At 41.1% G+C, this 27,459-nt stretch overlaps 1 protein-coding gene across 1 annotated transcript in view; it reads left to right on the top strand.

The window, feature by feature from the left end:
* Positions 1-27,459, top strand: part of LOC126263409 (E3 ubiquitin-protein ligase AMFR-like) — an 82,231-nt gene that overhangs the window by 45,095 nt on the left and 9,677 nt on the right. Inside the window, 2 exon segments of the mRNA XM_049960503.1 lie at positions 15,303-15,475; positions 23,890-24,011. Coding sequence (XP_049816460.1) covers positions 15,303-15,475; positions 23,890-24,011 — 295 coding nt within the window.

Below are 27,459 nucleotides of genomic sequence, written 5' to 3'. Positions count from 1 at the left end.
GTTCACCCCAAATTTGAATCATCGTTCTGTGGTTACCCAATGGAATTGTAATGGATATTACCGTCACCTTCAGGAGTTGAAATCCCTTATTTCGTCTTACTCTGCAACTTGTGTGGTTCTACAGGAATCTCATTTTACTGATGATCACTCACCGCCCCCTGTGGGTTCCGTGTTTTCTGTTGAAATCGGGTCGGTCCCCTGCGGGCCTCTTGTGCCGTTTGTACGTTGGTCCGTACAGACGTTGCTAGAATGTGGATTCCTCTTCAAACTACATTGGAAGCGGTTGCTGTTAGGGTCCACCTAGACTCTGGGGTCACAGTTTGCAATCTTTATCTCCCTCCTGACAGGACTCTTACACCTGCTGCCCTAACTGCCCTCCTTCAACAACTTCCTCCTCCCTTCCTCCTTCTCAGGGATTTTAATGCTCATCATCCCTTGTGGGGCAGTGCATTTCCATCTAGTCGGGGTCTTCTCATAGACCAGTTTCTTGCAGACCACGACTTGTGCCTTCTTAATGACGGCTCTCCTACTAATTTCATTGCCAGTCGTGGTACCTTTTCTGCCATTGATCATTCTTTCTTCTCCATCCCTCCCTCCTTTCTTCATTACACTGGTCGCCACGTGACGACCTTTGCGGTAGTGACCACTTCCCATTGATTCTTTCGCTCCCTTCCCACTCCCCGATGGGCAGGTTACCTCGTTGGTCTTTCCAACATGCCGATTGGCCTCTATATACTGCACAGGTCGTTTTTTCCCCCTCTTTGTTGGGTTGTATTGATGACATCCTACGTGATGTGTCTTGACGCGATTGTTCACGCGGCTAGCCTTGCTATCCTATGCTCATCTGGACTATTTCGCCACCGGTAAGTCCCTTGGTGGAGTAAGGACATTGCCATTGCCATCTGGGATCGCCATCGAGCTTTGCAGCACCTTAAGAGGCACCCATCCATTGCCAATCTTATTAACTTTAAACACCTTTGCGCCAAAGACCGTAACTTAATCAAATGGAGCAAACGGATGTGTTGGGAATGCTTTGTTTCTTCTCTCAGTTCTACTGTCCCTATGTCATGGGTATGGGCTACACTTTGCTATATCCGAGGTTGCCATCAGCAGTCTACCTTCCTGGGCCTTCACGTCCCAGATGGCCTTTGCATGGACCCATTGATTCTTGTGGAACATCTTGCAACCCATTTTGCAACAGCATCATTGTCGGCCTCCTATCCGACTGCTTTCCTTCACCAGAAACTTCGAGCCGAAGCTTCTGCATTCTGTTTTACGCCATGTCAGTCAGAATCTTACAACATTCCTTTTACTGAATGGGAACTTCTTTCCACACTTTCTTCTTCTCATGATACGGCCCCTGGCCCAGACTCCATTCATAACCAATTGCTTCAACAGCTCAGTGCTCCACAATGGCAACACCTTGTCCAGGTGTTTAACCCTATTTGGCTCCAGGGTGACTTCCCTTCTCAATGGAGGGATAGCATCGTGGTTCCCGTCCTTAAGCCTGGTAAGAACCCCCTGTTTGTCAAAAGCTATCAGCCAATTAGTCTGACAAACGTTGTTTGCATGTTACTTGAATGGATGGTAGCCCGTCGGCTCAATTGAGTCCTCGAGTCTCTGGATCTATTGTACCCTTACCAGTGTGGCTTCCAAGAGGGATGGTCTCCGATCGATCATTTACTTCGCTTGGAATCCGCAGTTCGGCAGGCTTTTTTCCAGTGCCGCCATTTGGTTGCAGTATTTTTCGACCTTAATATGCCTATGACATGGCTTGGTGCCATCATATCTTACTCACACTTCAGGAGTGTGGTCTTGGGGGCTCACTCCCGATTTTTATCCACCAGTTCTTGTTTCATCGGTCCTTTGGTCACCCCTGCTCTGTATGTGGATGATTTCTGCATTTGGGTTAGTTCCTCTTAGATTGCCTCTGCAGAGCGGCAGCTCCAGGGTGCTATACGGCATGCCTGTGCATGGACCCTCTCTCACGGATTTCAGTTATCTCCTTTAAAATCGCAGGTGGCCCACTTTTGTAGCCGTACTATGGTCCACCCCGATCCAGAGCTCTATCTCGATGCACAGCGATTACCTGTGGTCGCAGTTTCGTTCCCTTGGTCTTCTTTTTGGCAACAAGCTCACTTGGCTGCCTCATGTCAGACTTCTGAATATAGGATCATTCCGTAAACTCGGTGTCCTTCGCTTCCTTGCCCACACCTCCTGGGGTGCGGATTGTTCCACTCTTCTCCACCTTTATTGACCTTTAGTGCTGTTTCGCTTGGACTATGGTTTTCAAGATTATGGTTCGCTGCTTCTTCTACACTGTGTCTCCTGGATTCAGTCCACCATCGTGGTATCCGTCTGGCCACCGGTGCCTTCCCTACTAGCCCTGTTGATAGTTTCCTGGTCGAGTGAGGCTGGGATCCCCCCTTTCTGTTTGGCGGTCCTGGCTTCTTGTTTCTTATGCAATCGCTGTCCATTTCTCTCCCACTCATCCTTCCAATTCTGTCCTGTTCCCAGACCAAGGACGTCACCCACCTGACTCCCACCCTCGGGCGGATTTACCGGTTGGGCTCCGCCTTGCGTCTCTTCGCTGTGATTTTCAGCTTCCTTCTATGTCCTGTCTCCCACCTTCCCTCCCCAACACCCCTCCTTGGTTAGTTCCTCGACCCCGGATTCAGATGAATATCTGCCGAGGTCCGAAAGATTCCGTTCCTCGATGGTGTACCATTGTTTCTTCCACCGCATTTTATGGGAGTTCTGGGATGCTGTTGTCTTTTGCACTGATGGCTCTAAATCTGCTGCTCATGTGGGATATGCCTTCACATCCTCTGTTGGCATGGAAAATCATCTCCTGCCAACTGCGTGAGGGGTGTTTACTGCTGAATTGATGGCATTTTCCTAGGCCCTTACTTTTATTAAACAGTCCCAACTCAACCGCGTTTTGTTGTGTACGAACTCAATGCATGGCCTTCAGGCTGTTGACTGGTGTTTTCCCCGCCCTCCCTTGGTCTCGGCCATCCATGACCATCTCGCTGATCTTCACCATACTGCTTGTTCTGTTGACTTCCTTTGGGTCTCTGGCCATATGGGTATCCCAGGTAATGAGCTTGCTGACCGTTTGGCTGAGGGAGCAGTCACTTACACCCCTCCCCTCTCCCCCCCTTTTCCCTGTAACCCCTCCTGCAGTGGATTTATGGCTTCATATCAAATCTCACTTCGCACAATCATGGGCCAACTCCTGGGAGGCTACATCCCTGTCTAATAAACTTTGTGCGATTATGATGACACCTGTCCCGTGGCTTTTATCCTTACACCTCTCCCGAAAGGACTCAACCACCCTGTGTCGTCTTCGCATCGGCCATACCAGGCTGACCCATGGTTTTCTTTTGTGTAAAGAGCCACCCCCACTTTGTAGTTGTGGAGCCTTCCAGTCAGTAACCCACGTTGTGGTGGAATGCCCCCTTCTTTTGGCTCTGCGTACTAAGTACAGACTTCCTGCACTTTACCTTTAATGTTGGTGAACAGTTCGCGGATGGTTGAACTGGTTCTCAGTTTCTTCCATGAAAGTGGTTATTATTTTCAGTTGTAAAGTTTTTAACCTCCCTCTAGAGTAGGGGCAGGGCGGTGAGGGCTGGGGTGTCTCACACTGTAAGCTGTTTTTGGAGATTCCTGATTCCCCTCTCTGGCCAAGATCTTCTTTTTCTCCCTTTTACTCTGTTTTTATTGCTTTTTAGATTTGGTTAGTCTCCTTCTACAATATGCCCTTTTACGCTCTAGCGGTTGAACGCTTTTGAATAGCAGGTGGTCTTGCCTGTACAGCATGAGAGGTGGAATATTTCCTGCCTTGGGGTTGCCTACTTACTGACTTCCCTCCTTTTGTTTTTACCATTGACAACACAACTGCACTTTTACATTTTTTAGCCTTTTTCCTTTTATTGTTAAGACTCTTCTGAATTGTACGTCGGTCCGAATGGACCACCTTTGAAACAAAGGATTGATGACCTTGCTGTTTGGTCCCTTCAACCCCAATCAACCAACCAAACATCCTTATATGCTGATGACTTTTGCCTCTACTATTGCTCCTCTAATATGGGTGTCACTGAACATTGATTACAAGGCATCATACAAAAGGTCCAGGCATGATTTATGGTTTTCAGACACCAAGACTTGTCCTGCACTTCCATTGACATCACACCATCCACCCACAACCAGAACTTTATCTTGTTGACCAATAACGGAATTTGGTGGAGACTTATCGCTTTTTAGGACTGATCATTGATTCGTGGTTGATGTGAATTCCCCATCTTTGCCAGCTTAAGCGAAAGTGCTGGCTGCATCTTAATAGACTTTACTGCCTGAGTACCACCAGCAGGGGTGCAGATTGTACGATCTTTCTGCAGCTTTACAAAGCCCTGATACAATCCTGCCTCGGTTATGGGAGTCTGTCATACAATTCAGCATCACCCTCAGCACTGCGGATACTTGATCTGATACACCTCTGCGGGGTTCAACTTGTGACCCAAGCCTTCCTTTGGAACTAGCCCTGTGAAAAATCTTACTCATGGAGGCTTGGGTCCATCTATTGTGGATCAGGTGCCAACAACAGCTTATCAGTTATACTACACATGCTGGGTGCATCTCCCCTATGCATCCAAACTACTATCTCTTCTTTCTCAACATGGTAACGCAATGGCAGCCCAGATCAGGGATTACAATTGCAGTCTTCATCCAGTCTTTCCTCTCTGAACTTCAGATGTTTCCTCTTCCACCTCTCCCCTGGAACCACTCAAGTACACCTCCATAGTGCATCCCTCGACCACAGTTTCATCTTGATGTATCACAAGGTCGAAAGACTCAGTTTGTCCCAAGGCTCTCCGCCGCAAATTTTTATCCATTCTTGGTGTGTAACGGGATTCAGAAGTAGTCTATGCTGGTGGTTCGATGGTTGCTGGCTATGTAGGTTCTGCTTATACTCACAGGGGACATACTGAACTTCGCTCCTTGCCAGGTAGCTGTAGTGTTTCCCTGCGGAGTTGATAGCTGTCTCTCGTGCTCTTGAGCATATCTGTTCCTACACAGGTGGGGTCCTCTCTTATCTGCAGTGACTCCTTGAGCAGTTTCCACGCTTTCGACCAATGTTACCCTTGCCACCCCATGGTCATTGCTATTCAGGCTCACCTGTATGCCCTTCAACAGTGTGAATGCTCAGTGACCTTTGTATGGACCGAGGGCCCCATCAGGATACCAAGGAATGAACTTGTTGATAGCCTGGTCAAACTGACGAACAGCAAAACGATTCTTGAGATCGGTATTCCAGAAACAGACCTCCGACTGGTATTACGCTGTGAAGTTTTAGATACCTGGAATATGGAATGGCTCACTCTTGACTCCACCAAACTAACTAAGAGTGACAAAGGAGACTACAAATCTGTGGAGGTCCTCCATGCAGGCCTCTCACAAGGACTCTCCTGTCCCGTGCCGGCTCTGCATCATCAATGTTTGGCTGACTTGTGGTCATCTCCTCCGTACCGAGGACCCATCCCAGTGTGGTTGAGACTCCCATTTAATGGTGGTTCACATTTTGCTGGAGTGTCTCAACCTGCCCACCCTGCGGTGGACTCTTAATCTCCCTGACTCACTACTCCTGGTATTAGAAGACTTTGCCTCAGTGGATGACTTAGTTTTTCATTTTATTTGTGAATGGGGCTTTTAGAAGTCACTTTAAGGGAGAGTGTAGTCACCCTCCATCGATCTGTCGTCGACTTCTCTGATGTAAGATATTGATGTTGTTCTACTGTGTATGCCAGACAACATCTTCACTGTAATGGTGACTAAATTTCGGGCTTTCATAATAATAATTAATGTTTCTGATTTTGTATTATTGCTATCCGATTGGAAGTCAAATGTTAAACAGTCTTTGTTAAATAGCCTTTAAAGTCACAATTTACGCTTTGTAATATTTCATAATTGAACCACCCGTCATCCAGAGATACAGTTTGCCTATGATTATTGTTGACTAAAAGTGTAAACCACACAAGGAACCTCATCTGAATGGCCAGAAGACTCTGCTCAAATTCCAGAACAATAATAAGTGGCATTGTGTACAGGAGACCGGTGAGTGACAGCTATGTGCAGAGAATAAATGGCAATAGTAAAGAACAGTGCAATAAACTAGGAGTCATTTTCATTGATCCCAACAAATTTATAAGTGCAAAGTGTCTTGCCAGAGATGGTCTACATCTGAATGAATTAACTGGGCTCAAAAATATTCTGTAAGATGTTCATAGATTACTTGCCAGGTCATAAAAAATAAGGGAAACTGATAAGTAATGGTGAAGGTGTAAAAACATGTGTAGCATTAAGAAAGACACAACCATACCATTATCTGGCAAGAAATGTGCTAAAGCCCATAACTAATAGTCAAAGTAGATATGTTATTCACTGGAATATAAATGGTTTAAACACTGATGATGCTTCAAACAATAAAAGCTCCAAAGTAGATGAATTGGAAATCATTCTGTCAGAATGTGCAAATATTAGAGTTGTTTGTTTAAATGAGCACTGGTTTACTGAGGACACAATTAAAATTCTAAACAAAATAGGAAACATCAGATTAGGAAGTAGATTTTGCAGAAGAAACAAGTCACATGGAGGCTCATGTATACTTCTACATAGCGTTATAAATTATGAGACCAGAAACTGTTTTAATTATTTAAATGAAGAATGTGTGTTTGAGAGCTGTCGTGTAGAAATAGTAGACTCACTATCAAATGTTATAATAATCTCAATATATAGAATTCCCGGGATGTTAACAACAGAACTATTCTTATCTAAGCTTCAAATTATGCTAGAAGACCTTTGTAGGAAAAAAAGAAAAAAATTGTAATAGCTGCCGATTTTAATATTGATATCACATGTGATAGTAGTCACGCTTCAAGATTCACCAACCTAGTAAAGAAATATGGTTTCAAACTGAATTTCTTTGAATCTACCAGAGAAAATGGGAATCAGCAACATGTATTGATGATGTTCTAACTAATTATCTACATGAATATGTGTATAAATTTTGTCTAGATCTAGGTATTTCAGATCATTGTGCATTGTTCATTAAGCTGCCACAGACAGACAGTAACATTTCACATATGAGATCCCATATGAGCAGGAACTTCAGCAAAGGAAACTTGCTGACATTTTAGTGAGAAGCTAAAAGAGCAAACATGGCCTTTTGATCATTGTAACTCAATTGATGAAAACTTTGAGATATTCCTAAATAGTTTTCTTGGTGTATTTAATGAAACATTTCCACCTAGACTCTGCAGCAATAAAATAATAAAGTAAAGTGGATTATCCAGGGCATAAAAATTTGCAGTGTAAGGAAAAGGCAACTGCACAGAGATCTAAAATAAGTAAGGATATTGATTTCATTAAATATGTTGCTCCTTAAAACCATATTTAAAAGAGTTGTCAGGGCAGCAAAACAACTGGCAAATAACGGGCTAATTTTAAATCATAAAAATAAGACAAAGGCTGTGTTGTCAGACATTAAATCTGAGTTAGGTGTTAAAGCCTGTAACCAAGAAATTTCAAAAATTGACACTGAAGGAAATACTATTGTAAATCCAACTCAAATACCAGAGTACTTTAATGAATTCTTCATAAATGTAGCAACGTCTGATGTAGATGTAACAGATTATAACAACAAAGTGAAAACTCTGAAAACCTTACAAAATTCTTAACAGTTTCTGTGGAGGATGAAGAAAATGCTATTCTGACATTAAGAAACAAAAAAATCTGCAGGTTTGGATGGAATACCCACCAAAGTTATTAAAGTAGTACACAATAGAATTGCAAACCCACTAGCTCAAATAATAAATCAATGTTTTGAAGAGCGCTGTTTCCCAGAGATACTGAAATATGCCGAAGTCAACAACTCTTCAAGAAGGGAACAAGAGAGATTGTGGGAAATTATAGTCCTATCTAGATTCTCGCAGACCTATCTAAAATATTTGAAAAATTTGCTGTTGTACAAATCCAAAACTTCATTGCAAAATATTCTGTTATTCTAAACAGTCAATTTTGTTTTCAGCAGGGTAAAAATACCATAGATGCAGTAAATAGTTTCATTGAGAAAATAAGCACATCATTAGATAAGAGAAATAAGGTGGCAGGGATTTTCTGCAACCTCACAAAGGCGTTTGATTCCGTAAAACATGCATTGCTTGGTTACAAACTTGAAAAGTACGGCATTAGCGGCAGTGCCCTACAATGGCTTAAATCCTACTTATCCAACAGAAAGCAAAGAGTTAGCATCTCTTCAAATGGCACATATTATTTTTCTGATTATTATTATTATTATTATTATTATTAGCAGCAGCAGCAGCAGCATGTTATTCTGACTTACGGCGGGTCTTGTCACAGGTTAAGCCTCTTCCACTTTCGTCTGTCCATAACCAGTCTTTTCATTTCTGAATATTTGTCTCCTTTTATACTGTCCAGCATTTGATATCTTCTTTTTCCTGTTCCCCCCCTTTTCCCTCCACCATTCCTTCCTTCAATGAACAGTCCCTCCTCAAACGATGTCCAATCCAGTTCAGTTTTCTCTTTCTGATAACTTTCATCGTGTTTCTTTCTTCTCCAACTCTTCTTAATACTTCTTCATTCCTTATTCGGTCTTCCCATTTCACTTTTCCATTCTTCTCCATATCCACATCTCGAGTGCCTCCAATCTTCTTTCATCTTCCTTCCTCAATGTCCAGGTCTCCTCACCATACTGTGCAACACTCCAGATGTAACATTTGGCCAGTCTTTTCCTCAGGTCTTTGTTTAGTGGTCCTCAAAGGAATTTCTCTTTCCTCTTGAATCCTTCTTTTGTCATTGCAATTCTTTTCCTAATTTCTGTTGACCAAAACATGTCATCCATTATCACACTTCCCAAGTAATTGAAGTTATTCGTTTGCTCTATTTCCTCTCCCCCTATTTTCATACGGCATTTTCTCCCCTTTCCTCCAGTTACTATACTTCTCATTTTCTTCTTGTTAATCTTAATTCCATATTCTTCTAATTTTGTGTTTAGATCATCTAACATTTATTCCACCTCTCTTGCACACTCTGCTGTCACAACCACGTCATCTGCAAATCTTACACACTCCACTCTCTGACCCCCTATACAAACTCTTCTCCTTCCATCAAAACTTTCATTAATAATTTATTCCAGATATATATTGAACAGTGTTAGTAATAAACAACCACCTTGTCTTATACCTCTTTCCAGTTCAATTTCTTCACTCATCACGCCTCCTATTCGTACTCTTGCTCCCTGGTTCAAATATAAATTTCTAATTAGCTGTCTATCCCACCAGTCAACTCCATGTTTCCTTAGGATTTCCATCAGTTTGTCCCATCTGTCACAGTCAAAAGCCTTCTCAAGATCAAAGAACACTCCATTTACCTCATCCCTGTCACTCTCAGTAGCCCAATGGCATCTCTAGTTCCCACTCCTTACCTGAAACCAAATTGTTCATCTCCTATTATGCAATTCAGCTTTCCATATAGCCTTCTGTTGAGCATCCTCAGCAAGATTTTGACTGCATGCGATATCGGGCTCACTGTTCTAGGTTCCTCACACTTTTTGCTGTTCTCCCGCAAGAGTCTCATTAATTGCCAATGCCTTTCCGTGTTTCATCTCCTTCAGTCCCACTAGTTAGTATTGCATTTCCTTTATCATCATCTGCAACATTATCTTCTTCTTCTTCTATCCCAAGCTCTTCTTCAGTTGGTCGGCTGTCTGCAGCGTATAGCCATTCTGTATATTCTTCTCATTATTTCTTGGGATTCACTCATCATTTTACTGTCTGCTGCCTCTACTTCCTTTAGTCTATTGTTGTTTCTCCTTTCCCTGAATGTTAAATCCATTACTCCATATTAGGCCCAGTCCTATTTCTCTTCCATGTCAATGACTTACCATTAAATATCAGCTCCTCATCAGTTTTGTTCGCAAGTGATACTTCTGTCTTAGTTGAAGATCAGGATTTGGAAAAAAATCCCAAATTTGTGATCAGTACCCTCAGTACCTTAGAAACTTGGTTCCAGCTAAATGGGTTGAATCTAAACATATCTAAGACTCATGTGATGCAGTTCAAAACCAAACAGTCAAAATGTGAGCAGATTAAGATGATACACAACAACCAAGATATAGAAGAAGTTGACTCAGACAAATTCTTAGTTTTAAATGTAGATAAAAATTTGAGCTGGCAGGCACACATTGAATACCTGGGAAACGAGCTGAGCAGCTTTGCATTTGCAATGGAAATATTATCAACTGCAACTGACATGGACATATGAAAAGTAGCATATATAAGCTACTTCAAATCCATTATTAGGTATGGGTATTGTTTTTTGGGGTAACTAGACAAACATACTGCAGATACTAAAAATACTGGAAAAAAAATTTCGAAATATGTGCACTGCAAATCACAAAGAACTATGTCGACCATTATTTAGAAAACTTAAAATATTAACTCTGCTATCATTATACATGTAAGAGACTATTATATTTTTGTATACCAGACATGAATTATTTGAGGGAAACCATTTTGTCCGTTCACATGATACTAGAAACAGGAAATTTTATGCTTCCCACCCACCACGTCAGACTATATGCCCAGGGACCTCAATACATGGGAATGAAAATTTGTAATAAATCAAAAGGAACAGGTTGATGCAGATGAATTTAGGTTCACTTAAAAGAGAGCTACATAAAGTGTTATTACTCAGTGGATGAATTAATGCAGGACAAATTGGAAATTTGAGCTAGATACAATGTGTTATACATTACAAGACATATTCTTATAGTGTTATTATTTATTGTAGTGCTATTATTTATTAATGTAAAAATCATTGTAACTGTGTTATAAATTTTTGACATGTTCCTGTGGGCAAACCAAATGGATTGCAAATGTACGTCACGAGATGAATAAAACACAATTCACAATAATACGCTATAGTGGAAATCACTTCAGTCTTTAACAACATTTAATAACAATTAAATGATAATGAATGATTGTGTTTTGTATATAGAGAGGAGGAGGGTTGATCTTACAATTACTTTCACAAATGGGGCAACTAAAATGTCTGTGATTTTTATAGTTTGTCACTCAGATATTATAGCAAGGACTATGGTCCATCACAGACGTTAGTCTTTTTTTCTATCTGTGCTTCTCTTGCCCTGTCCATGTTGTTAGTCACATTAATCTTTGTAAACACAGACAATTTTCTACAACTTTTGTCTGTTGTCTTTTCCGTAGAAGGCAACTACCTCTGTTTCCTCACCAATTGCCAAATTTAATTATTAAGCCACAAACCACAGTAGATCTTCTCTGTCCCTAATCCACTTACTCGGCAATACTTTTCTAGAGCACCATTTATAGTAAGTTTAAACATTGCCCGTTACAGCCATCATAATTGAATGAAATGACGTACATCAATGTCTAAGACGGATGTTCATAACTGTTTATCCGCCCAGCATAAGAAGTCTCGTCATCTTCTAATGTCAGCAATTCATTTTTGTATTGGTTCATTGTTGCTGTAGGATCAAAATGGTTTCTGTTCCTTCAGACATGACCAAGGGTACAACATATCATACTAGTCTCACATATGAATATCTTTAAAATTGGATGGCATGCAAGGGTGCAACAGTTTTCAGTAAGAAAAAGTGAGCTGTGAAACTCATTAACACATGTATGAAAAAATAATATAAAAATTATGTAACCGTTATAACTAGTGACCAGATTATATGCATTTGCATGTTGCATATACAGTTACTTATTTGGCTCCTTTTCACCTGTTATTGCATATTTTAACTAAAAACTACTGACGATGCATGTTTTCGCTCTATGTTTACAGTATTTTAAAAATTTAGACAGTCGGTCTCTAGCTCGATCTAGTTTTGATGTCACATAGATTAACCACAACCTAGATCTGGGTGCAATCGCTAACTGAGAGGCCACTGCCTAGCGAAATCATTACAGAAGAAGAACGGGAATAGGCAGACAGAATAAATGCTCCTGCACCCGCACCCCTGGTTGTGTCCCTCTGCTGAAGTACTGTATGCATTAGCAACAATTAAACTATGCAAGCTTTTAGTTACATTGTTCAGTTTAGCTTTCCATTCACTTGTACACGGTTGAACGTGTCTACGACGTGTAATGTGTAACATGTTGTGCGCCATGCCGCCCGAAAAAAAAAGCAGCATTGTTTCGTGTATAGCTGACCATCCCATAACATTTACATATGACAGAATTGTTTTATATTGTCGATCTTGTGAGAAAAACGTTTCGCTCGCGCGTGCGGGGGGGGGGGGGGGGGAAATAAACTAGACCAGCGTGATGAGACAAGTCTTCATATCGCAGGAATGCAGAGACAAAGGACCATGACAATAACTTCTGACAGTAGCATGTTGCAGTAGCAGAGATTTGTCCAAAGGTAACCAAAACAGTCAGTTTAACATGGATCTATGTCAAGCATTCATTGCAAGCAATATTACTCTTCACAAACTCACAACCCCTATCCTCAAACGCTTCCTGTGCAAATATTGCTTCAGTCAAAATATACCAGATGAATCCACATCGCGTAAAAATCACTTACTGACAATTTACGTGAATGTTCTGGAAGAAATACACAATGAACTCGAGGACAGCCTTATCTGGATTTCAGTTGATAAAACTTCAGACACTTGTGGTGTTAAATTGTAAATTTAATTGTTGGTGCTTTAAAAGAAGAGCCTTATTCTTCCTATTTAGTGACCTGCAAAGAACTTGAAAAAGTAAATCGTTTTATGATCGCCAAATTTGTGAATGAGGGTATTAGAAAAATATTTCCAGAATCTTATGCAGATGAAAGGGTGTTCGTGTTTATTTCAGATGCTGTTCCATATATGATCAAAGCAGGAGAAGCCCTCAGTATTTTATCCCAATTTGATTCATGTGGCATGTTATGCTCATGGAGTACATCGCCTTGCTGAAGAAGTACTTTTCATGTTTGTGAATGTAATAAACTTATTTCATCCACGAAGCAAGTTTTTCTAAAGGCTTCTGCTCGCACCATTACCTACAAAGAAAAACTACCAAATATGCCTATACCTCCCGAACCAGTGGTAACTCAATGGGATATGTGGGTCGAAGCTGTGTTGTTTTACAATGAACATTTCGAGGCCATTAGAGGAGTAGTAAATGACTTCGATAGTGCAGAGGCTTGCAGTTTGCCAGTGCGAGGAAGCTTTTAGTGATTCCGGTATTAAAAAAGACATTGCTGTGATTAGCACTCGTTTTTCCGATATACCTGCAAGTATTAAATAGCTTGAAACTCAAGGGTTGGTGTGAATGAATCTATTCAGTTAATGAATAAAATTATTCTAGTGAACTCCTCATTGCTGGAGGTATTCCCAAGAAAACTTAAAGAGAAGTTTGAAAACATTTTAAACAATAACGCAGGCTTTGAACCCATGTTCCAAATTGATAGTTTTATTAATGGGATGGGTGAACTTTTACCAGAAAAAATAAGTTCCGCCAACATAGCACACAAGTTTTAATACTGCCCAATTACCTCAGTTGATGTAGAACAGCCCTTTTCTACTTATGAAAATGTTTTGAGCGATCAAAGACACATTCTTACTACCAAAAATTTTAACAGTACTAGGTCGTTCATGTTTACAGTTGTAGAAAAATGTTAAATACATTGTACATGATGCATTCGTTCAATAGCATTAATTGAAAAGTTAATGTCCGAAGAAATTCATGATTGTGTATTGCTTTTTAAATAAAATATTATGGAGTTTTTGAGCATGCCACTTTGCTTGCGATATATCTGAAAGTTGGTCCTGTACATATCAACTGTTTCGCTGCGACTCACTCGCATTGCATTGTTACCGACAACAATAGCAAAGAAGGAACAATTCCTAAAACACTGTATGCGTCCCCATTTTGCAAATTTTTAGAAGATAATCCCCGAAAGGCCCCCTTCCTAACCTCTACCAGAAAGTATTCAAAAAAGATACCAGTGTTCTAAATGTACAGATTTTTCGCGGCTGTACTGATTTTTCGTGTGGCTCTTCCTAGTAATTGACATGCACAGGTTCGTCTTTGAGATATAATGCAAGAAGTAACTACCATGTTTTATTATTATTTGATTTCGTATATTTTGACACTTTTCATGCATTTTTAAGCATTTTTCATGCATATTTTAAGGTTTTCATGATGCATATAATCCGGTCTCTTATCATAACATTTCTTTAGTGTGGTTATTAGTTTTCTTCAGAACTTTGTCTCTGAATTCCTTCTCTTTTGTCTGTTCACAATGCTTCTCTAAAAACATAGCTGTTGGTGAAAATATATATCTCCCAATTGATTATGAAAACATCCCACATCAACCATTTACATGTATGAGAATAATGTAAGCATTAGAGCACTGTGCACTAGGTGTTAAGCGAATGAAGTAGAGCAGTTATGAAGATTCTGGTCTCACATTTGAGAGGTTGAAGATTCATGATCTGCCTAGCCATCCTGGTTTAGAGCTTCCATAGTTTCCCCAAATCATTTTAACCTATAGAGTTATTAGACCATAAGGCTATTGCGGTCATCATGCAGGCGAGATTTTGTCTTACTCAATTTTTAACTTTTGAGGAGTGAATGGTAGACTTTGAGTACATTGCATTTATTCCCAAAAGTAGCTGTCTTTGTTTATGAAAATAAGTTGGAAAAATGTCCCGGGGAGACATAGCTGGAAACTTTGTTGCTTGCAGTGCGCACAATTTGAGAGGGAGTATTTTCAGAATATTGGTTAAGTTTACATAACCTTTTCAAAAACTTCCATATGACTCTCGTAAACAAACTTCATTGCAGGCACACACAAAACCTCATTTGTGGACTTTCGTGAGTTTAAATGGGGGTTATGAAGCAAACATTAATTGTAACATTAGCATTACCGCAAATTGACTAAAAATATTACAAAATATAAACTTATTTTTGTGGACAAAAAAAAAACACCAGTTAATGTATTGCATATTAACTTAGTTTACTAGAATAACAAATGACGGAGAGAATGAATATTAAGTATTCACTCCTCTAGAAGATTTGGAGCATCTCTTTGGTATCTGACCTAACGTATTTTGTGAACTATCTATTTCTTCTGTTGTGGTGGTAAGCTGTTTTTTTTATGAAGCATAATTTTTTATTTAAACAGCATATTCTTCTTCATAAAAAAGAAGAAACCTGAAATGACGTGATTTTAAGTGGTGTTCTCTTTTCCAGTTCTTGTTTGCAGTCGTGGCTGGAGCAAGATACTTCATGTCCAACATGCAGACTGGCTTTGAGCATACAGGGTCCATCTGATGGCGGTAGTCGCAACCAGATGGAACTTGTTCCTCCTGATAACACTCCTGCCACAAGGAGACAGCCAAACAACCACTTCTTCCACTTTGATGGTAATAAAACATAATTTATAATGTATTCTCGGACCTAAAGGTTATTTTGGTATACCTAAATATCATCCAGATAGTGTGCCAATGTCAAGTGTAATAAAAGATTCGCTCAGAAAGAAAATAATTTGACATTTTCAGGCTCCTTGTGGTATATTTTTATGTACAATGGTTAACCAACAAATTTTTAAATAACAGAGCTGTAAAGACCTGACAGATCAGAGCAATAGATCGGTAAAAGTGAATTGGAGAGAAATGAATGACATGAGGTTAACACAGATACTGGTTAAAGTGTAGTGGTTATTAAACAATAAATGGAAGACTAAAGAGTGAAATAACCATTAGGTTTAGGTTTGGCCTGGGTGCTGCCAGCGTATTTTCAGATCATGGAATTAATCACAGTAACTTGCTGTAGTTTGTTGAGTGAGACTTTCACATCTTTGGTAGTGAACTGTGCATGAGATAGGATAATAAGCCTCTTGTACATGTGGAAATTTGCTAGTATAAAGCTTCACCCTTCCTTCTTCTCAATTCCCTCATTCTCCTCCTCAAGATGGCTATGGTGGTGGTGGTGGTGGTGGTGGTGATCAGTGTGCGGTGACAATCACCTATGCCAAACATTTACATTTCATAGAAAAATTCTGCCCCTTAAAAATAGTTACCAATATTATTCTATATGAATGGCCTTCAGCAATCTGCAAGTCCCCAATGGCATTATTCCTGTTTTATAATTTTGACGCAGCAGGTATACATGTCATGTTGACTATTGTGCATGGAACTTTTAATCCACTGGAAAATTTCAGATTTAATGGAAAGTGTAACTCTAGTGTCACCAAAGCCCTAAATCTAGGGAAGAAAGTAAAAATGACAAAGTTTCATGTTGAAATATACACAACCTTAGTGGCTTTTAAACCATATATATGAGCTTGTTCCAATTTTGAGGTGTTTATGATCTTATGATCAGCTCCAGTTCATTCCTGTTGATGCTATTGACAGATTGGATTTTTAATCATGATATATATAACTTAGCAGGATAGGGAAGGGCATGTTGTCTGGACTGAAATGGAAACTTATTAGTGACACTGTTATCACTTGCGTAAAGTCTACACCCTTCTTGGGCCAGACTGCAAGTTCAGACTATCAGTATTAGAAGGAGTTAATAAAAATTAAAGTTTTTAGTCTGGAATTTGGGAGATAAAAGAGGAGGTTAAACTAAATTTACTGCTCCAATAAGGAGGTAGAAAAAGAAAATTAATTAACTTTGGAGTTCACTGCAGTTGGAATGCTGGATGTGGAAGGCTATAGCTCACACTATAATTTTTGTATATCAGATGGAAGACAATGTAGGAAGTACAACTTACATTAGGAAGGGAAAAAAGTATGTAAGGAAATTATATTCATGGATTTTTCAGTAAGCAGTATTTTGAAGCTTCCTCAACACAAGCAGGTATTCATGGAAAGTTAAGTTACAGTACACAAGGCTATATAGTTTTGAAGTACTTATGAAACATGTTAACGCCTGTTATTGAACCTATAAATAGAATGAGGTAATACTAACCAGAAATTTAAAACAAATTTTTATATGGCAAGCTATTCTAGAGGAACTGTTCTACAACACTCCCTCACCATTTCGTATAGTCAAACCTCCATTTGTGAAATTTACAACCAAGCTTATGGGAGTAGCAGCACTGCTGCCGACAACATTTTTACACATATATTTGTACTTCATGTTTGGTAGTTAAGTCACTCAGATCATGATGCTTGATAGTTAAAAATTAATATTGTGGTATTTAAACAATGGAAAGTCTAGGATGGAATAACAATAATATTATGAAAGTGTATCCCCCCCTCCTGTCTCTGGCAGGTCTGCGGGCTGATGCTGCACCTGATGAGAGAAGCAATCTGATGTGGGTGGTGGGGTAATGAGGCAGCATGGGGCAGGTGAGGGGCTGGGATAGCAGCCTGTGGGTGGAAGAAAGTGTAATGCTGCTTGTGGGAGCATGCAAGGATGTGGTGGTGTCAGTGTAGGGGTGCTAGGTGCAGTCGGAAGGTTTACTGGGGGGGGGGGGGGGGTGTTTGTAGGAAGAGAGAACAAAAAAAGAAAAAAAAGGACTAGTGGCTGCGTCGGCTGAATAGAAAACTATGTTGAAGTGACATACATTGTGTTGGGCAGCATGTTCAGAAACTGGGTGATCCAGCTTTCTCTTGGCCACAGTTGGTCAGTGGCTATTCATGCTGACAGACAGCCTGTTTGTTGGCATGCTCACATAGAAAGCAGCACCATGGTTGCAGCTAAGTTTGTTGTTCACATGACTGCTTTCACAGGTAGCCTTGCCTTTGATGATGTAGGAATGCCTGACTGGGTTAGGTCGTGGTGGGAGTATGAATGGGAAGGTCTACAATTTAGGTCTGTTTCAGGCATATGAGCCATGAGGCAAGGGGTTGGAAGCTAGGTTGGAATTGCAAAGGACAGGGATATTGTGTAGGTCTGGTGGGTGGCAAAACACTGCAGTGGGAGAGTTGGGAAGGATAGGGAGTACGAAATTCATCATTTCAGGGCACAACAAGAAGTAGCAGAAACACTGGCAGAGTATGTGATTCAGTTTCTTTAATCCCCGGTGATATGGAGTCACAAGGGAAGTTCTCTTTTGTGCCTGGACAGTGTGTGAGTGAGATGTGGTAGGTGACAGGAGAGACAAGGCAAGGCAAGGAAGATCTCTTTCTGTAAAAGGTTGGGAGGGTAATTTCAGTCTGTGAAGGTGTTGGATAATTCCTTGGTATATTTGTAGAGGGACTGCCTGTCATTTCAGATTTGATGACCTGGGGTGGGTAGACTGTATGGAAGGGACTTCTTGGTATGGAACTGTTGTCGAAGTGGAGGTATTGCTGGTGGTTGGTATGTTTGATATGGACGGAGGGGTACTTAGTGGCCTCCTTGAGATGGTGGTCAACGTCAAGGACAGTGACTTGTTGGGTTTAGGAGGACCAGGTGAAGCGAATGGGGGAAGTGGTGTTGAGGTTCTGGAGGGATTTGTATAGGGTGTCCTCACCCTTGGTCCAGATAGTAAAGATGTCATCAGTGAAATGGAACCAGGTGAGGGCTTTGGGAGTCCGGGTGGTTACGGAGGTTTCCTCCTAGATTACCCATGATTAGGTTAGCATAGGATGCTGCCCTGCAGATACCCATTCCTGTACCATGGATTTGTTTGTAGGTGATGCCTTCAAAGGAGAACTAATTTTTGGCGAGGATATACACTCCTGGAAATGGAAAAAAGAACACATTGACACCGGTGTGTCAGACCCACCATACTTGCTCCGGACACTGCGAGAGGGTTGTACAAGCAATGATCACACGCACGGCACAGCGGACACACCAGGAACTGCGGTGTTGGCCGTCGAATGGCGCTAGCTGCGCAGCATTTGTGCACCGCCGCCGTCAGTGTCAGCCAGTTTACCGTGGCGTACGGAGCTCCATCGCAGTCTTTAACACTGGTAGCATGCCGCGACAGCGTGGACGTGAACCGTATGTGCAGTTGACGGACTTTGAGCGAGGGCGTATAGTGGGCATGCGGGAGGCCGGGTGGACGTACCGCCGAATTGCTCAACACGTGGGGCGTGAGGTCTCCACAGTACATCGATGTTGTCGCCAGTGGTCGGCGGAAGGTGCACGTGCCCGTCGACTTGGGACCGGACCGCAGCGACGCACGGATGCACGCCAAGACCGTAGGATCCTACGCAGTGCCGTAGGGGACCGCACCGCCACTTCCCAGCAAATTAGGGACACTGTTGCTCCTGGGGTATCGGCGAGGACCATTCGCAACCGTCTCCATGAAGCTGGGCTACGGTCCCGCACACCGTTAGGCCGTCTTCCGCTCACGCCCCAACATCGTGCAGCCCGCCTCCAGTGGTGTCGCGACAGGCGTGAATGGAGGGACGAATGGAGACGTGTCGTCTTCAGCGATGAGAGTCGCTTCTGCCTTGGTGCCAATGATGGTCATATGTGTGTTTGGCGTCGTGCAGGTGAGTGCCACAATCAGGACTGCATACGACCGAGGCACACAGGGCCAACACCCGGCATCATGGTGTGGCGAGCGATCTCCTACACTGGCCGTACAGCACTGGTGATCGTCGAGGGGACACTGAATAGTGCACGGTACATCCAAACCGTCATCAAACCCATCGTTCTACCATTCCTAGACCGGCAAGGGAACTTGCTGTTCCAACAGGACAATGCACGTCCGCATGTATCCCGTGCCACCCAACATGCTCTAGAAGGTGTAAGTCAACTACCCTGGCCAGCAAGATCTCGGGATCTGTCCCCCATTGAGCATGTTTAGGACTGGATGAAGCGTCGTCTCACGCGGTCTGCACGTCCAGCACGAACGCTGGTCCAACTGAGGCGCCAGGTGGAAATGGCATGGCAAGCCGTTCCACAGGACTACATCCAGCATCTCTACGATCGTCTCCATGGGAGAATAGCAGCCTGCATTGCTGCGAAAGGTGGATATACACTGTACTAGTGCCGACATTGTGCATGCTCTGTTGCCTGTGTCTATGTGCCTGTGGTTCTGTCAGTGTGATCATGTGATGTATCTGACCCCAGGAATGTGTCAATAAAGTTTCCCCTTCCTGGGACAATGAATTCACGGTGTTCTTATTTCAATTTCCAGGAGTGTAGTTGGTCATAGTGACCAGGAAGGTGGTTTGGAGTCAGCTGGTCATTGGGAAAGGCAGTGTTCAATAGCGGTAAGTCCATAGGCATTGGTGATGTTAGTGTAGAAGGAGCTGACATCAGCAGTGACAAGCAGGGTGTCGTGTTGTACAGGAACAGGTACTGTGGAGAATTGGTGGAGGAAATTGTTGTGTGTTTTACTTAGGAGGGTAGGTTATGAATAATAGGCTGAAGTTGTTGGTCCATGAGAACAGAGACTCTCAGTGGGGCACAGAAACTGGGCCATCTCTGGCTGCAACACCTCCTTCCACACTGACCTCTGTCTGTTCAAATTCCATCAGTCCATAGCCCTTACGATCCTAGTCCTGCAAAACCTTGTGAATGAGGCTCAGACTTCGCTGCAATACCTCCTCACTGTCCGTGGAATTCTCCTGCTCTGCAATCCCATATTCCTGCATTCCATCTCTCGCATGGAAACGTTTGTCCTTTTGGAACTATGGCAGCTTAATGTACACCACCACCTCAAAAAATTCTCCAACCTGTTCAATCCTAATCCCACTGTGTACTACCACTGCCCATCACCTAAAGATCCTCCAAAGCTCCACCAGGCCCCCTCATAGTCAACAAACCCTGTCAGCACTATATCTTTCCCCATCACTGCCATACTATCCATTCCCCTATTTGACATAAATATCAACAAGAAGAGGGAACTTTATTGAAGAATTGAAGTATTTGTGAAACACACATTGGAAAGATGTAAACAGTACATTTGATGTAGATGGAAAAATTTAATGTACTCTGTATCATCGTCATAGACAAATTTGAAAACTACTGTACTAGCAAATTAAACTATCCCTGTAGATTAAGATAACCTGGGTTGCAAATGACTCAAAAAAATTACTAAAAAAAATATAATGCAAAACTTAGAATATCATACTGAAATAAATAAAGTTTCAACATTTTGAAAGATAATCATTCCAGAACATTCATTGACATATCTCAGTGACTACAATGGAATTGGTAGTAAAATAATAAAGTGCCACTCACTTGAGCTTTGTAACGTGTGTAATAAATTGCTTCACAGTGGTATCAAACCATTAAAAACAAGATGAAACAATAATAAAGGACTACATATCTATTTAATCTTCACAACAGGATTTTCAAACAATTGTGGTCGTAAACAATGGATTTTTAAATACTTTTTGCAGAAAACAGGCAATTGACACATTAAAAAGTGGAAGCCTGTATTAGAATCAATAAATCAGGATTTTCAGTGTTGTGAATACTGAGTGGCCATTTGTGAATTGTGATATCCTCATGCAAAACTTAAAAAATGTTATGGAATAGTTAACAGAGTTGGTAAAGATTTTTTATCTTATATGCATGATAAAAACAATGTTGTAATTTCCATGTTTGACACACACTAATAGGTACTCCAAATCTGAAGCACTTCTGTATGTGTGTGTCAGTGTCTTAGGACCTATGTTGTAAAATAAACTATCTTTTCCAGTTATCAAAAATACATATTTTACTTTCTCTAGATGGTAAATGTATTGGAGTAAAAAGTAGTCCTAGTGTTCATTCTGAGAATACATCTAATTTAATATTGGAAAATATGAACAGATGGCTCAAACAAATGAATTGTTCTTAAATTTTAATTGGTCTTAGTATATATTTTTAGTTCTTCTAGTAAATTGCCAAAACCAGTTACTATATTTGAGCTATGAACTTCATGAGGTAGGATAGTGTTTGGGTTTTGGGGTTACAAATGGATTTCAGTAAATTGGAAACACCACACTCAAAACTTCCTGAAATACGTTGGTGCAGCTACTTTTATAGTGTGCATTATTACATCATTAGGTGACTTAAAACTGAAGACATTGGTTTATTCCTAATATTTTCATTCAGTGATGAGTTCCAGGAACAAATTTTTGAGACAGTGTGTCTTAAGGAGATACTATTTTCAGAATACGGAAGCCTGCTATAAGAACTGGTCTTTGTGATGTGCTCATAAGGAGGGTGGTAGGGTGATGGGCGGTTGCAAATGGCAGCGAATCAACTTGCCAGCTAGGTGATTGTGTTTTCTACCCGTCAATCTGCAGTGTAACCATAGAAGCACATACATGCTATTTAGCATTGATTTTCGTGTTTAGTATAGGTATACCAAGGCTATTTATCGTTTCTTTTTTTAATTGTGGGGTGACAGTGTTCACAAAGGTATCACAGTAACAAGTGATAGTGTTAATTTTCCTTGCATACAAATGCTTTAAGAGAGTGTCTGTTCCTGCTTCTGTGTCTCCCAAAGTCACCAGTTGACAGAAAGATAACTGGATCTTATGGCACAGTGGCAACACCACAAAACATCTGTCTGTGTATAGAAGTGATCATACACTTGCCATATAACTTGTGTATCGTTATAGCTATAGACATTCTGCAAAGACCTCTTTGAAAAACTGTTTATTTTGAGGACTGTTTCACAATAAAATTTCTCACTATGCCCTTAGTGATTGCCAGGAATTTATATTGTTAGGAAAAAGAGTACATGGATATACAAATTTTTGGCAGCATATTAAATACCTTTTTATTTATATATGGTTGTTTAAAAACTGAATGAGGAATTTTGTGTTGGCCAATTCCACTCTTTTTTTTTAAAGAGTGTGTTTTCAGGAATTTTTAAAACGTATAATTCACATTAACATTCTAATATTAAATAAAATGTTTCTATTTGGATTTCTTTCACACATCAGGCTGTTGTCCATGGAATCTTTGGTATACAGTAATGTAATGTGAAGATGAAAAAGTTCTGTTGCAGTGCCCCCCCCCCTTATTTATTTACTTATTTATTTATCCCCCCCCCCCCTTTCAAAATGAGGTTATAGGAGTCGAGTCTGGGTCTTCAGAGAAGCAGTGTTTGGGTATAATGGCAGTGCTATTCTAGATAATGGTTACCACAATTTTATCATTGCTGGCAAGAGTGTGCCCAATGCGTAATGTGATATTTCAGGCTCTTGTGACTGTACCTCAAACAAGACATGAAACTCTTGTCTCTTTGGTTTAATACTTCAACTTTTAAGGGTTAGCTAATTATAGCTTTCACAAGAGCGCAGTGCATTATTAATGTTGGATGTTTGACTTAGTTACCTACATCATTGTTTAAAACTACACATCTGCTGGAACATTGTCCAGCCAGCTCTGCATTGTCACGTGAATTAAACACAGGCAAAAAGTGCATGCTTCATGGTAAGTTGCCAACTGTGGCACATTTGTTTATGCTTATTGATGGGCATAAAGCTAATACTTATTCAGCCGAAGACAAATCTAGTGTTAATGTAAAAACATTTTTTAACAAATTTCAAAATTGGAAAAAGTAGTTATAATTATTATGAGTAATTCAGGAAAATTAATCCAGGAAAAGTAAATGAAGACATAGGAATGATTTATAGAAATGAAATTCAATTGGAATCTGTGTTGAAAGACAAACAGAACATGGAAAAAAATATCTTTCTGTGGAAGCTTCGCTCAAGTTGTCAGTTGAATTAATACGACAATTGTTTAAATATTTACCATAAGCTCCAGATTGTAGAAGTTATGTTACTAAATTTTAGAGGAAGAGGCAAAGAAAACGAGAGAAATAGAAATGTCTCCTTAGAGTGTTGCATGTAAATTGTAGAATAAATTTGGTTTTCACTATTCAGGAAAAAGTTGTGGTATGAACAAATGACTGTAGTGGAAATAATTCACATTTCAGGTTCACGATATGTATCGTGGCTGCCTAGCTTTTCGGTTGAAGTGACGCATACCATATTGATGAGGCCTGATCAGAGGCCACTTCCTGCTCAGACATCACAGTTAGATTCTATGGCATTGCAGGTAAGAAAGAAGTGTCTTGGAACATTTTACCAGTCAGTTTTGTAGTTACGTGTAATGTTTTATAATTTTTTATTTGGATTTTACAGGAACTGAGTTGATAATAGTATACCTTTTAGTTGGAAGTTTATTACGACCATTTTTGAATCAGTAGTGCATAATGAAGTTTACTTATGTGTTCCAATTTACTTAACTCATTTCGCCTTACTCTGTGTTTACACATCTTGCAGCTGCTGGCAGGTGTGGGAATTGCCTGGTTGTGCTAATATTAAATTCACAGAGGAATTTCATTGGGCATAATGAAGAACTGCACAAATGACTAATATTTGTGCGTTAACAATGTCCTACGTTTCCTGACACCTGACTTCTGCCAGACATGGCAGATACTGCACTTCTTGACGCTCATTTTTTCCCATGTTGTAGAATTCTCAGAAGCACCAATAAAAGCTTATTTCATACAAGAACCCTCTGATACTCGCTTACACACACACCCACCCACCACCACCACCACCACCACCACCACCACCACCACCACTCAGTTTCATTTCACTTCTTGCTCCTCACCTTCTCAAACTCACACTCCATCACATGGCTATATACTTATGTCCACTCATCATGATTTCCTCGTAAAAGCTCATATGACATCTTGACAGCAAGATTGTGTAATTATCCTGCAAACACCTCCACTATGTTTCCTGTGTGTCCATTTAGTTACATGCTCCATAGGTCATTTGAGCAATTCTTTTATCAAAATGATGTGGAAAGAGTCAGTTTACAGGATTTGTATACTCGATTAGAGTTAACATTAATGTACACATTACCATTTTATTCCTACTCATGCAACCACACTTGAAAAAAAGTGTCCCCCCCCCCCCTCCTGGCTACCAGTTTTTAAGCAGACATTTATCAGTGGAATAGGAGTAGTTATCTAGGAGAAATGATATTTAATTCCATTTAAAACTTGCATCACTACCTATCAGACATTTTACATTATTGAGCAAATGCAAAACTTTTTATTGCTGCATGTTGAACTTCACTCTGAGCCACTGACAGCTTTACCAGTGGGTAATAAATGTCATTTTTCTCCTCTAGTTTTGTAGGTATGTACATCACTGTTCTTCTCAAATTGTGATGGGTTATTTATGACAAATTTCTTTAGCGAAAATATGTATTGTGAAGGCACATTTAAAATGCCTTGCTCCTGGAAGAGGTGACTACATGACGTCCATGTGTGGACACCATAAACACACATCAAAAAAGTTTTGCATCACCTCAGTTACGAGAGTTCTGGAACTTATACAGAAAATTGGAATAGAGATCAACATAAACATCATTTATGCCCTTTTTATTGCTCATGAAAACCATGCATTGCATGTTGTATCACCATACAGCGAGACCTTCAGAGGAGGTGGTCCAGATTGCTGTACTCACTGGTACCTCTAATGCCTAGTAGCACGTCCTCTTGCATTGATGCATGGCTGTATCCGTCGTAGCATACTATCCACAAGTTCATTAAGGCACTGTTGGTCCAGATTGTCCCACTCCTCAACGGTGATTTGGCGTAGATCCCTCAGAGTGGTTGGTGGGTCACGTTACGGTGCCATCCATGACCACCAGCGGTGTACGTCGGCCCCACATAATGCCACCCGAAAACAGCAGGGAAACTCCACTTGCTCCACTCACTGGACAGTGTGTGTAAGGCGTTCAGCCTGACCGGGTTGTGTCCAAACACGTCTCCGACGATTGTCTGGTTGAAGGCATATGCGATACTCTTCGGTGAAGAGAACGTGATGCCAATCCTGAGTGGTCCATTCGGCATATTGTTGGGCCCATCCGTAATGCGCTGCATGGTCGGGGTTGCAAAGATGTACCTTGCCATGAACGTCGGGAGTGAATTTTTACATCATGCAGCCTATTGTGCACAATTTGAGTAATAACACGACATCCTGTGGCTGCACGAAAAGCATTATTCAAGGCGTTGCTGTCAGGGTTCTTCAGAGCCATAATCCGTAGGTAGCGGTCATCCACTGCAGTAGTAGCCCTTGGGCGGCCTGAGTGAGGCATCTCAACAACAGCTTCTGTGTCTGTCTGTCTGTACCTCCTCCATATACGAACAACATCGCTTTGGTTCACTCTGAGACACCTGGACACTTCCCTTGTTGGGAGCCATTCCTGGCACAAAGTAACAATGCGGATGCGATTGAACTGCGGTATTGAGTGCCCAGGCATGGTTGAACTACAGAAAACGTGAGCCGTGTACCTCCTTCCTGGTGGAATGACTGGAACTGATCAGCTGTCGAACCCCTCCATCTAAAAGGCACTAGGTGTGGTTGTTTACATATTTGGGTGGGTTTAGTGACATCCATGAACAGTCAAAGGGACTGTGTTTGTGATAAAATATCCACAGTCAATATCTATCTTCAGCAGTTCTGGGAATCGAGGTGATGCAAAACTTTTTTGATGTGTGTGTATATAACTTATTTCATTGTAGTTTTAATTGTAACTGCTAGCAAGAGGAAACAATGTGCATCCTCAGGCAAGGCAAATCCTCCTGGTCCCTTCACACCGAACTTGGACACACATAATGTGATAATTTAGTGAAACTGCAATGGATATTATCTGTCTGGAGTTAACACTTTATTTCCTTCTCCTCTGCCATCTGCATTGCTCTACAAGAAACATGCGTCACTGATGACCATTCGCCAATGCTTCATGGTTATTGGGCTTTCTTTCTGAACTGTGCAGGACCTGAGAGGGGATCTGGAGGGGTCTGTTACATTGGTCCGACAGATGTTGTCAGTGAGTGGGTTCCCCTTCGTGCCATGTTGTAAGTAATAGCAGTGCAGGGACAAATGGCCTCATTGATCACTATTTACCTCTACGTTTATTTACCTCCAAGCAGGCCACATATTTACATTGAGTTGACAACCTTAATCCCTTTTCTCCTTCTTGGGGACTTCAGTGCAGTCACTACATTAAACTAGGGCAATGGAGAGCAGTGCCCTCTCTGGGACTATTTTTACCTGAGGGAAAATGGCCAACAGCCCACCTATCCAAGGGTGCATAATGGGACACTCTTCCATGCAATAGAACATTTGTGAATGGAACCTCAATTGGGCAGCTGTCGTAAGCTCATGGTCCATCTACATTGTACATTAAACAACCAACATGTATGGCTATGAAGTTTTTCGTGGCAGAGTCCTTGAATAAAAATTTCTCAGTTCACTTTCTGCATCAAATGCAGATAAAATTCCAAGCTTTTGATATCAAACATCATCTTCGTCAGGGACTAAAACTGACCATTGTGAGCTGGCAAGGTTCTCTTTTATATACCCTCAGAAAGGCATCCGATTGGCTGAATTATGTCATGACGGCACTTACATAGGGGGGGGGGGGGCACTTGTTGTCCGTAGATTTTGCTTGCGCTCTCTATCTAGTGTTGTTTGCAGCG

Source organism: Schistocerca nitens, chromosome 6 (genome assembly GCF_023898315.1).
Source record: "Schistocerca nitens isolate TAMUIC-IGC-003100 chromosome 6, iqSchNite1.1, whole genome shotgun sequence".
Lineage (NCBI taxonomy): Eukaryota > Metazoa > Arthropoda > Insecta > Orthoptera > Acrididae > Schistocerca > Schistocerca nitens.
The sequence above is the reverse complement of the archived record's forward strand: the minus strand, read 5'-3'. Positions and strand labels throughout refer to the sequence as shown.